The sequence below is a fragment of the Galleria mellonella genome, unplaced genomic scaffold (assembly GCF_026898425.1).
Source record: "Galleria mellonella isolate WM207_F2 unplaced genomic scaffold, CSIRO_AGI_GalMel_v1 utg33, whole genome shotgun sequence".
Lineage (NCBI taxonomy): Eukaryota > Metazoa > Arthropoda > Insecta > Lepidoptera > Pyralidae > Galleria > Galleria mellonella.
The window spans coordinates 5,946,212-5,959,594 of NW_026442079.1; the positions used below are offsets into that span (position 1 = coordinate 5,946,212).

Genomic DNA, 13,383 nt, shown 5'->3' on the forward strand with positions numbered 1-13,383 from the left:
CAATTTAAATCAAAACTTTGGTTCAATGCAAGAATGTAGGAGGCCAATGACTCGGCAAGAATATTGACAGAACCATGCTCTTTTACACAAACTGGAGATTTAGACGAAGAAACGGCATTAGTTCTCTCGGCTTAAATCCACCAATCGCTTGAAAATTCGAATATTTATAAAAAAGAAAACACATATTTTAATACTAGTAATTCGAGATTACGGATTTGTATATGATAACGCACAATATGCACGTGTATCCGTCGTGATGATGGGCAGGATAGTATGAGCACATATTATTTTCTAATAATGCTATAATATAAAAGACATGCATTTTAAGGTTTTATATTTACATAGAACGCAATTAACATAATAAGACCCATCGTTTACTTTTGTTTTAATGGAATAACAATAAATAAAAATATTAAGGGAGACCATGCAATATTAGTAATATATTCAGACTCTACAATAAACAGAATATCAGAACATTAATACATAACTAATTTACATATAAAATATATGTCAAATATACCTATAATAAAGCTAATATGTTACTCGAGGTCGGTAATGAATATAGGATTTTACTCCTATTACTAATTCCTCCTGAATCCTAGAAATAATATTCGTGTAAACCATACAGATATAATAAGATAATAAGAAATAATATTCGTATAAACCATACACAACAATACACAAACCTATTGAGCCATTGAAATGTTACGTCTCCTTTTACCAAATTTCTTAAAGAGGAAAAAGTGATGGAAGGAATTATTAAAACAGGTCTATTGAACATTCCGTTTCATGATTATATGGTTATTAAGTAAATTTATCGTTATTGTATATAATATATATATATATATATATAACCACAGATGCAGTGAAATAATTAGTTAAAATATTTATTTACAATATAGAAAGATATATAAATAGTTGGGAAAATAAAGTTTTTATTATTATATTAACAAAGAATCACAAGTATATACATATTCCTTTATTAGGATGTACGCTATTGGGATTTTACCTTTCTGCCAATTTGTAAGGGATAGGATATTATTTTCTTTTGGAATAAATGTTATTTTTGGATTTAAGGCGTATGTATATAAAAATGAAATAATATTTTCTAAAGTATTTGGCTATAAGTCTCTATTTTGGCATTAAGAGATTAAAAAAAAATAAACCTGTTCCTGTCATCACATTTCATTACAGACCACAAGTATGTAGCATTTTTTCAATTAATTTTTAATCAAAATACGAATACTAGTTTAATGTTCATTACTTGTGAATACGTTTGTCACTTTCAAGTTATTATTTTATTTTACTTACAGCAACGAACAGATGGAGTAATTTGAAGACAGATATTTTTCAAGCGGTTTTTAAAAGTCAAAATAGTGTGCACCAGTGGATGTTATAACAATGAATGAACATATTTAATTATAAGAACTGTTTTTTGCAGTTTATAGTCATCGAGCGTTAAGTAATATAATAATTACATGACACTTCATTAAATTCACCCGAGGCTATAAATAACATTCTGGAACATAACCCTACCCTACACAATACGGAGTTTAGTATCATCTAATTGTCAGGTAAACTTAGTTACTAAAAAGGAAATTGGTATTAAAGCTTTATACCATTATAATTCACACTTGGAACTTAATATTGGATGGATGTTATACAAAACATCACGTTTCTGTATTCATAAATACGGAAAGGGATGTTTTAGTTCTTGTATTTATAAATACAAATACGTGATGTTTATTAAAATCATACAGCAGTATTTATTACTCTTAACATGAAGGAAGTAAATTCCATACTTATTATGTGGCATTTAATTAGATTTACTTGAGATAATAACATTGTGGAGCACAAACCTAAATAACAACTATAAATTATGTATTTTTTAGTATCACATCTATTATTACAGTGTGGTTGTAATTAATATTTAAGTACTATTAAGTAGTAATATTTAAGAATACTTATAATTAAAGATTGTATACCATGGAAAAAATCGACTTCAGTTGCAGTAAAACCAGTTATTTTGATCTAAAAAAATAAACTACTGAACCCATTTTGATAAAGTGACTATGGAACCAATCTGTACTTTTCAGATAAAAAAAATTATTTTTCAAATTGGTTTATAACTGACTGAGATAACAAAGAGAATAAAAATACAACTGAATTGAGAACATTTTTATTAAAGTTGGTTACGGAGTTTAAGTTCCCTTTGTTTAACAGTAATAAATATAGCTCTGTATGCTTTCAGTAAACATCACGTTTCTGTATTCATAAATACGGAAAGGGATGTTTTAGTTCTTGTATTTATAAATACAAAAACGTGATGTTTACTAAAATCGTACAGTAGTATTTTTTACTCCTAACATGAAGGAAGTAAATTCAATACCCATTACGTGGTACTTAATTAAACAACCCGAGATAAAAAAATAACAATCTGAAGCACAACTCTAAACAATACGGAGTTCACTTTCTTTTAAGTAAAAAAAAATGTGATCAAAATCACGTTTATGTATTATAAATACAAAAATGTAAACATCTCGTTTTCGTATTAAGTACAAGAAAGTGTTGTTAAATAAAATAATCTTCGGTATAAAGTTTCATATAATATTTGATTATAATTATATAAAATTTTAATGCCATCCTAATTCATTTTATTCCATTTTAATCCTTTAAAACAGGTATCATAAAATATTATTCTGAAACTCCTGTTTTACTGAGCCTATTGAAAATATATGTACCTTTGTATGTGTTGTTTATGTATATACTCATCCCCTTTAAGGGGATATAATATTACACATATACGTTATTATAATAATAGAATTTAATATAATTAATAATAATAGAATTGTTTGTGACGCTCTGTTGAAAGGTTACGTCAAAACCGACGGAGTGAGCGCGATTAACAATGTGATAGAGAAAAGTATAATTATGAGGACGTTTTACATGCAATGAAGACATTTAAGTATTTTATAATTTTTTTTTTTTTAAATAATTTCATACTACTAAGACATGAAATTCTCTTTTTTCGTAATATATTTGTCTAATACTACGTACCTATACCTGTTGTAGGGAATACAGATAGTTTGATAACACATTATATATACGTGCATTATTTTTAATTTTGTATTATTATTATTTTGAATTTTTGTATTATTATATGTTGAATTTTAACTAGATATTATTTACTATTAATTAGGTTTAGTAGTGTTTATTATCTTTAGCTATACACTTTTTACTCTCAAACATTATTCAGCTTCGCAAAGATTGACTGTAAGAAATCCCTCTATGAGATAAGTGCACCATTGTATTGTGCATTATTATTGTAACATATTGTGTGTTATCTTTTTAAGTGCTCAATGTAAATTAAATACAATAAAGATTTTACAACAACAACTATATTTATAGCAGCCAATGAAAATATATATATTTCTTTTTACCCAACGATTAAAAGACAGTAGTTATCTAGCATTAAGTAATATAACAATTACGTGATACTTAATTAGTGTTACTGGAGGCTATAAATAACATTCTGGAGGGCAAACCTAAACAATATGCGATTCCTGGTTATAGGAATAAATATAGCCCTGTATGCTTTTAGTATAAACATTATGTTTTTGAGTTTGTAAATATAAAAACAAACTTTCGTATTTATCGATACACAAACGTGATGTTTAGTAAAATAAGCTTCCTGTGTTAAGTACGTTTCATATATTAAGCCATATTTGAAAAAAAAAAAACTATAATACTAGAGAATAGCCAAGTTTGAATACAAATATCACCCTTACCGTGCTATTCTAATGAATGTAACATAAACGACCTATAAAAACTCCGTATCACGATTCGTTTTTATCTCTGATTTATAGACGGGACTAAGACTGCCATTATCTTGAAAGTGACAAATCAGACTAAAATTACAATTGAAAGAATGCTGTTGTTTAAGCGTATTCTACCTCGTGGTGTAGTATCGCCGGCGAGACCTGTACGAGGGGCGCCGACAGCAGCGAAGCACCCTCGAGCGCGAGCCCCGGCTGCCAACGTTACTACCACTCAGCTCGATATCCGACAATACTCATATATATATAATGTTCATACTATATTCTCATATAGTGATAGAAAGCAATTAAATATTTTTAATATAATAATATGATTCATATATAATAGTCTTTATATTTATGCACAACACAATGTATATTTGATGATTCGTAATCCACGTCACATTTAAGGATTCAAGTTCTGTAATAATATAGTTTTAGCTAATGTTTTTGTAAAGTATAAATGAGCGATTACACAGAATTCAAATAACACCTCCGTGTGCTTATTTGAATTCTGTGTAATATGTTTAGAAAAATATCAATTACTTTATGACGTGAATAAAACTGGATATTAATTATATCTCGAGTCATCAACAAGGATAATTTACAATTTATATTATATGTTTAATAATATATACTATCTGGTAAAGTTGTATATAGGAAGAATAATGTAAAGCCGCCACCGCCCTGGCATGGCAAAGAAGCAACGACGATGAAATATAATGTTTTTTGCCATATTAGTGCGGTAACTTTTCATTTAACCTCATGTATTGCATACTCTAAATGTATTACAGTACAAAATACTAAATGCACACACTCGCAGATTATCACTCTATTGTAAGTAACACGCACACTCTGTATTAGTCCACTCAAAAGCATTTTAAAGAAGAAAGTATAAGCTCTTGGCGAATATACTACTCGGTCATACAAATTATTGTGTTATACTATATATTCTAAGTTGTTTTATTCTGTCAATATATTGTACATGAAATGAAATAATTTATAGAGGAGATGTGGACGACTTTTTAAACTGTAAGTAATATAATATTAAATCATCCAAAATAACTTACAGTTTGCATAGGAGTGGTATGGTTTAGCGTTGACTGTTGTTGCACTGCCATGCCCACTGAAGTCTGCACCAAACCACTTCCGACCAGCGTCTAAGGCAATAGAAAAATTAAAAAAAAAAAGTTCTTTATTGAAGGATAACATTAATTTGAAGATTGAGTTATTCCACATTAATTTATAAACTAATATACAACGTAACATTAATGTTTTTTGTTTCATTATTAAGATTATAGGTTTAAGTGTTTAATCATACCTGCGGTTGCTGTTGTAATGTTTGTACTTGAGTTAAGGGCGCATTTTGTGGCTGTTGTGCAGTATTTATTTGACCCACAAGGGTACCCGGCTGCGCCATACCTCCAAGCTGTATGCACGAGAAAAAATATAATCTATAAAAATTTATAGAGAGCGTTTATTTATTGAGAAGTCAACGTCTCTTACAAACTACTGTTAATAACACTAAATAATTTTTCAGTCTGTTTGCTATCATCAATTCAGAAACTTTAATTTGCAGGTTTCTTACTGATTTATTCATAAAAATTATATCAACCAATTACAAACGCTCTATAAAAAAATAAAGGAGATATATTAACTCGTTATAATCAATCATAAATCCGTAAGTCAAAATTTTTATTCATTAACACTCTATAATAAACCAATAAGGAGAAAACATCACATAACGGTACAATAGTTATAACTGGCTTATGTCTATATATAATCTTAATGCAAAAATAATGTAGTATTTCATGATACTAAGTACAAAATTCTTCATTTTTATAAAATATTATACGTTCTATATGAATCCAGTGAAAATTTACAACATGAAAAATTTATATAATACAACATGAACGAACATCCTAAAAATGAGTTCACTCAGTATTCTTTAACTTTTATTTTTTTATTAATTGATCAATCATCCAAGTGCATTTTAATATTGAAAGAATCTTTAGTATAATTTTCTAATCGAAAACATATTACAATAATAGTGAATGTTTTTTTTATTAGAATTGTGTAAATTCACGTAATTTATACAACAGCTGATCTATAAGTACATTAGACAATGTTATATTTTCAACATAATAAGGTAAACCTGGAATATACCTACTTCACTTATGGACTTATTAAGCGTTTATTAATAACACGCGATTTTAAATATTCGACACTCTTGTTTGATGTGTTAGACAAAGAAGTTTGTAATCCTAAAATAAGTTTTTTATGGATGAGACGGCGTGTTTATAAATTTATATGAAGAGAGTGTCAGTGCTACTGATAGAATATAGTATCGTGTGTAAACAAGGCACTCACCGGATGAATTTGCTGCACCATCGATATGGTCTGCGGCATACCAGTCATCGGCAAAGATTGAGCCACCGAGCCTACTGGTAGTGTACCCTGCTGCATACCCAACGCCATGCCTAAACATAAATAATAATAAATTTAAAAACCACTCTTACAACATAACTTTATATCAGTCATTAGTAATTGAGTTGATATGAAGATGAATCAACAGAGTGTTGCACTTGACTCTAATAACCATCATACCCGTGGTATGAAATATGATAGGGATAAGTGGAGTAAGACATTATTATTTGCACATCGACACTTTCAAACCAACTCAATATCAATATAGTATAATGTTACTAGTGCCATGTTATACTAATTACTCAATTTACCCTGTTGATAGTGTTGAACAATTTGTTGTGTTTGTTGTTGTTGTTGATGTAGCAGTTGTTGCTGCTGTTGTTGTTGTTGCTGTTGCTGTTGTTGTTGCTGTTGTTGCTGCTGTTGCTGTTGTTGCTTAAAACATAAAATATCATGAATTTTTTTATATCAAGAAGGTGGCAAACAAGTAAACAGTGCGTCTAATGGTAAACCGTTACTGTAATCTATGAACACCTGCAACACTAAGGGTGTCACGAGCGCGTTGCCGATCCTGAAGAAACCTTAACCCCATACTGTAACCTCTAGAGAAAACCCTTGCAAAGAACTCATTTCACAGCCTGAACATTCGCGGGAGAAAACTCCTTTGACACCGCATTGTACGAGACCATTTAAGTTAAAGTCTATCTATCTATCCATTTAAGAGCTGCGCTCTTGTCGGTGGAGCTCTTGCCACTCACTACGATTTTCAGCGAGTCTCTTCACCTCTTGATACGACACGACACCAACTCCTTCCTTGAACTGCCTGATGTAACTATGTCTCGGTCTCCCTCTCCCCCTTCTTCCTTCTATCTTACCTTCTATTATAATGTTCATAAGTTCGTCGTGTCGTATCAAGTGTCCTAACATTTTTTCCCTTTCGTGTGAGGATAAATTCCCAGTCGATGGCGAGCGGTGCGATGATAAAAGGTAGCTATGGGTATCATTTTAAACAATTCCTCAGAAAGCAATCCATTATACAATCAGTCGAACACACAAAGGGAGGCTAAGGCTCGCCTTAGACTTTCGATACCGCCTGTGAACTTGGGATCGTCGATTATTCTCAAAGCTCATCTTTAAATCGAGTCAAGACGGCCAAGCTGGTATCCAGAAGCTCCAAATTCAAACAAAAATAAAAAATACTTGAATTTTTTACCTTACGTCGATATCTCTCTAGAGACAGACTTTGTACAAAAATCGATTGATTGTTTGGTGTCCCATTCGTGTTCCAACCGTAAAGCAGTTGTGTTTGCATGGCTATGTTTTAGTTTAAAGGGTGGGATATGACGTGAATTTACTAGGTACGGAGGAATAACACCTGAGTCCTCAGGAATGGCAACGCAAGGGGGATATCATGAGCGAAATAGTATACTCTGTTATGTCCATGGTACTGCTCATGTCTATAAGTGACGGTTACCACTTTCCATTAGGTGGGTCGTCAGCTTGTTTGCCATTCTAAGTTGTATAAAAAAAATAACTACAAACTAAACTTCTATCATGGAGTGATTTATTTCAGTGACTATTTCATGGTATAAGTGAGCTGTTTACAAATTCGAATACTAAGTAAAAATTTAAAAAATGTACGTTACACCAGTCAGAATACCGCAATACAAATGAGCCATATTAGTGCAAATAGTTACGTAATAACTTGATATAAAAGTACCTGCATAGCCTGTTGCTGCAACATCGCCTGTTGTTGTAAACTCTTGTTAATAGGCTGCTTATCCTGAACACTTGTGATCATCTGCCCCGATGCATTCATCACCAACAATCTGTACAAAATTAATAATTATAATGTATGACACCAAACTTAAGTACACAATTATACAATATATTGCATTGACATGTAGAAAGCATTTATGGGTAAATATTAATATTAAAAGACAGCTTGTACCTAAACTAGGCCGAGCCTGTATCTTAGATACCAGTCAGTCCCATAAACTTAGGCGGTACAGACAAAAATTATGTAATATTTCAGTTATGTAAGTAATTCTGTACTCAATATCCATACATAAAAATAAGTAACTTGCGAACATTTGATTGACAAATGTTTTCGTGGCTCATTCATATGTTCTCAAATAAGTGATCCTTATAAAGGATTGGTCCAATGTAGTTATTGCCACTTAAGCAAAACCAAATCTATTGAGTATTTAAAGCAATGTCTTACAACTTTTACTCATACAGTTAGTTAAATATACAAATATATATTACTGTTGTTTAGGTTGCTGCATCTGATGCTGCATTTTATTGGTCTGGTTGGCGGCATCTTGTTTTGATGTGGGAGCAGGCGACCGTACTCCCGGCTTTCCGCGATGTTTCGCCTGCAGGTTGCATAGTGATTATTAAAATACGATGATTAGAATAAGATCAAAATGAAAAAAAGGCTCACTTTCCGTGATATTGTGATATTTTAGTTATCAAAATAATTCAAAAATTTTGCAATTGTACAAACATAAATAATTTCCCGTGAATTTTCTAGATAACAGATGGCTAGTGGAGGTCAGTGTCTATCCTATTCCTATGCTTATATCGGTCGCATTGTACAAGAAGCAAGACAATGAAATTTTTACTTCTTATCTAATTTTTACCTTTTCTACAATGAATCAAGATATATATCATTATCATCATATCAGTCGTTAACTGGCCACTGCTGAACACAAGCCTGCCCTATATGGGCCAGTATTTGCCACGCTTGACAGGCAGGTTAGTAAGCGCACTTAGGCTTTGGTGATGTTTAAGAAGGATGCTGCTATCCATCTCTCGACCACTTCAGACTCAGAATAAGTTTCCTTAGTCGCCTCCTACGACATCCACGGGAAAGGAAGAGGTGGCCCATTCAATATATATCTTACGGTAGCGTTGTACCACTTTACGTTGCATTTGAGTTAAATTTCAAATACAGAAAAAGTTTCTACTACACAGTTTTACATATGTTCATAACTTATTTATTGTATTACTAACTATGCGTAGCCTACCGATATATTAAAAACAAAATACAATAGAATGCCTGATTAAAGTAATATTAAAATTGTAGAAGTCTAAAACATACCTGATTTTGAGCTTGGTTCGCACTGGTCTGCGTAGAAACAGAAGAAGCTGGCCTTATCCCACCGGAGGGTAGAATGTTAGAAAGCGGCCGGGGTGGCTTCGCCATTCCATCTGTGGAAGCTCTAGGCTTCGTAACCGTGCCCGTAGCACATGCCACACTGGCACCTGTAAAGAAATCCTTACATTATTACAACAGCACCCATAAATTTATTACTAGCATACAAGATATTATAAAATATTTAAAAGTCATAAATAATGAAGAAAATATTTTTTTTTTATAAAAATGATAAATAAACTGAGTAATATATATAATAGTATATAAATTAGACATAAATACAGTATATACGTTATACATATTCTTAATTAGAATAAACTATAAAAATTGTGGAAAAAAAAATTGCTCAAGATTTCGCTTATGCAAAAAAATATATAAGAAATCGCTCTGCAAAATTAACAAATAAGTTATTAAAAAGTAGAGAAATCTTAACTTACACCTATTACAATATAACGTAAATTGAAGATACTAACTGTTATGCTGAAGATTGTTCTGAGGAGAATGCTGGATGAACATGGAAGGTTGAGCATCGGGCTGCGTGCCCCTTATGAAGATAGGATTGGGTGCGATGAGACCGCCTGCAGGCAATGTCCCAGTCTGCAGCCCGCCTGTCCAGACCTGCGGTAATGCCCCCGAAATCTGCCACGGAGCAAACTGCATCGTCTGACCGCCAGTCTGAGATGAAAATATCAATATTAAAACTCATAGATATTATAATATGACCCCAATTTAATGTAACAACACGAGTTTTTAATAAAATTTAACTCAAATAACACTACATGCATTGTCTGAGTTAATTTTATTTATAAGGTGAGACTGGTAGTTCTATTTATGTGTTCTATTTATAATAACACGACGACCTCGATAGTATAGCGGTTTAAGACGCTGCCTCACCTTCCGATAGTCGTGGATTCGAATTTGCACAATACAAACATTTGTATGACATGAGTACGTATGTTCGATTTTTTGTTTATAGATTTGGAAAGCATTCCATGTATAATATGTCAACTCAGCACAAGCTTCATTTAATTTGAGTCTAGAAAGCTTTAAGCCCAGGAATAAAAGTTCGACAAAGTGAAAATTTGGACGGCTTGAGAATAAAAATAAGAAGCCAACTTTCTTGTCGTAAATTGTGCACGTCTTCTGCCTCTGTCTTGGTTTTATTTTTTGGTCTTGTTATAAACAATTAGTTCTTGTCTATCAAATGTTTTAACAATTAGCTAGAAAATCGGTAAGAAAGTAGTATTTATGTATTATTATAAATATCAAATTCATTCACAAATATGCTCTAAAAGTTAATTACAGACTAATCTCTGCATAAAATGGACAGTAATGTAAGAAGAAATAATCCACTTATTATTGTGCGATTAAAAATTTGGAGCAGGCTTTGAACTAGCAGCTTTTATGTTATGCTAGGGCTAGTGCTCTTTCCAGTTGAATTGAACTAAACTGACTAATTAAAAATTGTTCAGTGGTTCGTTTGATGGTGAAAGTATCGACGATCTATGTAGTGTCCAAGTAGAATCGCCAAATGTAATGACTTATAATTCCGAAAAGTATACAAAGTTAAATGGTAGCTTGTAGCAATGATACTATACATATGATAGTTATAATGCAGTATTATTTTATTTTTTAAATTTTATAAAATATTTATATTGCCCATTAATCTTGTATGTTATAAACATTTCACGAATGAAAACATTAATATAATCGAGTATAATATTGGTTGTATGCAAGAACAGTAGTCTCTAGCAATCGGTTCTCTCTGCCTAGCCCGCAAGGGAATTAGTTTGAAGTTACATGCGTATTTTATTTATAAATATAATTTAGAATACCTAATGACATGCTGAAGTGGACCATAATGAAATTGAATCTTATTAAAAGGAAATTGTAAAAACTACTTGATTTCATAATAAAATTTAATTGTCTGTAACTCAGTCAACAAGATGATGACATAATAATATTAACTCTGAAACCCTACACTATTTGGTGTACTAATTATTCGTAGTACATATTACGTAGAATATTTATTATGTTTAATTCATTGGTTTAATATTATCTTCTTTTTTTTTTGTTTTGTAAATACAATTGCTTGTCAATAAAGCTCTTTTTCTTTCTTCTGCTCCTGCATAGAATATACCTATACTAAAATAACTATAATTTATACATATAATAAAACTGTAGAGACCGAATGTGTGTACATAGAAAAAAAAACACTAAAAACTGAGTCAGCCAAACTTTTTTTTTTCAAATCTCTGAAACTGTAGGAACGATTTTAATTAAATTTTAACCTTAGGTACCCAGTCTCACATTTTAGATACTTTTAATTCCGGGAAATTAAAAAGTTCCCGTGTGATGGTTAAAAAACTATAGTACCTTATACAGCTTAGTACACGACCTACTTAAAGTCATTTTGACCTGAGGCAAAAAGTGAGAAGAGACACGTTATTTGTTAATTTTGGTTCAGTATTACATCGATACATACTAAACAGGAATAACAAATACCAGGCGGTTGGGGGAAAGGGATTGTTAGCAATAGAGTTTGACAACCCCATTGCTAGCAATATGCTCTATCAGGTTGACCTCCACGTGGTTCCCCCTGGAAACCATCGTGAACAATTCTTTTTGAATTCGTCACGGTGGGCTAACTGACCTGCTTCATCCTCATCTATCATCCTTCACTGGTGCCCTGCCAGTGTATGCCGATAACGCAGGCGGGGTTACTATTTCATTATCACCCATAAAAAAAAAATAAAAAAAAAATACCAGGCGGTTTGGGGGGAAAGGGATTGTTAGTAATAGAGACTGAGAATCTCATTGCTAGCAATATACCCAATCAGGTCGACTTCCTCGCGGTTGTCCCTGGAAAATATCATGGTTAACTCCTGATGAATTCATCGTTATGGGCTAACTGGCCTGTTTTCATTCTCATCTATCACCCTTCACTGGTGCTCCGCCAGCGTATCCCGTTAGAGCAGGTGGGGTTACCATACCAATTTAACCCATAAATAAAAACCACGCGGACAAAGTCACTAGTCATTAGATAGTTTATTGTATAAAACCAATTATTGAAGCAATTTTTTTTAATACGAAATAACATTAAATAGAAAATAGAAATAAAAGAAAGAAAGAAAGAAATAATTTAATTGTAAGAAAGTGTTACTTTCTTTCAAATAATGTAATATTTATAAATATTCTATACAAAGATTGACCCCACAAAAAATACCCACTTCAATTGAGACAAAACCAGTTATTTTGTTCTAAAAAGTACTAAACAGATTTTGATAGAATTTCTATAGGACCAATCTGTAAGTATATACGTATGTATATCCTTTTAGGTAAAAAAAGAATTTTCTAAATCGGTTTATACTGCCGGAGTTATGAAGTAACAAACATAAAAAAATATAACTCAGAACCTTCTTCTTTTTGAAGTCGTTGTAAAATATACATATGTAGGTTTTAGTTTTTATGAATAAGGAAATATAAGTGAAAATCATTTATTCTCCTATTTCTTTATTAAGTAGAAGTTAAATGAAACAAATAATAAAATATCTAAATCCCCCTAACTCGACCTTCAACATGTGTAATCTGAAATAAAGTTTTGAATAAGATCTGTTGTTAATTTGTCATTTAATTGCCAGTATTAGCAAATTTGTATCATTTTAATGAAGTTATAAATGTTTTAAAGACAGATAAAAGATCTTTTCACATTCATAACTTGCGTCAGTTTCTACATAGGATAAAAAAAAACCTTTTTAATATGTTGTATAGTTTTGAAATAATTCATCAAAAATCTTATTTCATCAAAATTTTTATTTAATATTTATAACCCACTTCATTCATAGGTGGACATTTCTTGCAGTCAGTCAACTCAATAAATAAATATACCAAGTTTGAATTTTGCAACAACTTCATCCGTTTCTGCCTTATATCCCCATTAGTTTAATTGACCTATCTAATAATCGTTTAATGTTATAGTTA

At 31.4% G+C, this 13,383-nt stretch overlaps 1 protein-coding gene across 5 annotated transcripts in view; it reads right to left on the bottom strand.

The window, feature by feature from the left end:
* Window positions 1-13,383, bottom strand: part of LOC113519345 (uncharacterized) — a 60,054-nt gene that overhangs the window by 12,750 nt on the left and 33,921 nt on the right. For 4 of the 5 annotated variants that reach the window (XM_031911580.2, XM_031911583.2, XM_031911579.2 and 1 more), the window contains 9 exons: window positions 9,876-10,077; window positions 9,349-9,512; window positions 8,511-8,620; window positions 7,963-8,071; window positions 6,554-6,677; window positions 6,186-6,295; window positions 5,137-5,244; window positions 4,886-4,975; window positions 3,954-4,031 (listed from right to left, as the gene is read on the bottom strand). In XM_031911580.2, coding sequence (XP_031767440.2) covers window positions 3,954-4,031; window positions 4,886-4,975; window positions 5,137-5,244; window positions 6,186-6,295; window positions 6,554-6,677; window positions 7,963-8,071; window positions 8,511-8,620; window positions 9,349-9,512; window positions 9,876-10,077 — 1,095 coding nt within the window. The remainder of the gene's footprint in view (window positions 1-3,953; window positions 4,032-4,885; window positions 4,976-5,136; window positions 5,245-6,185; window positions 6,296-6,553; window positions 6,678-7,962; window positions 8,072-8,510; window positions 8,621-9,348; window positions 9,513-9,875; window positions 10,078-13,383) is intronic. The other variant, XM_026904407.3, reaches the window with a different exon arrangement.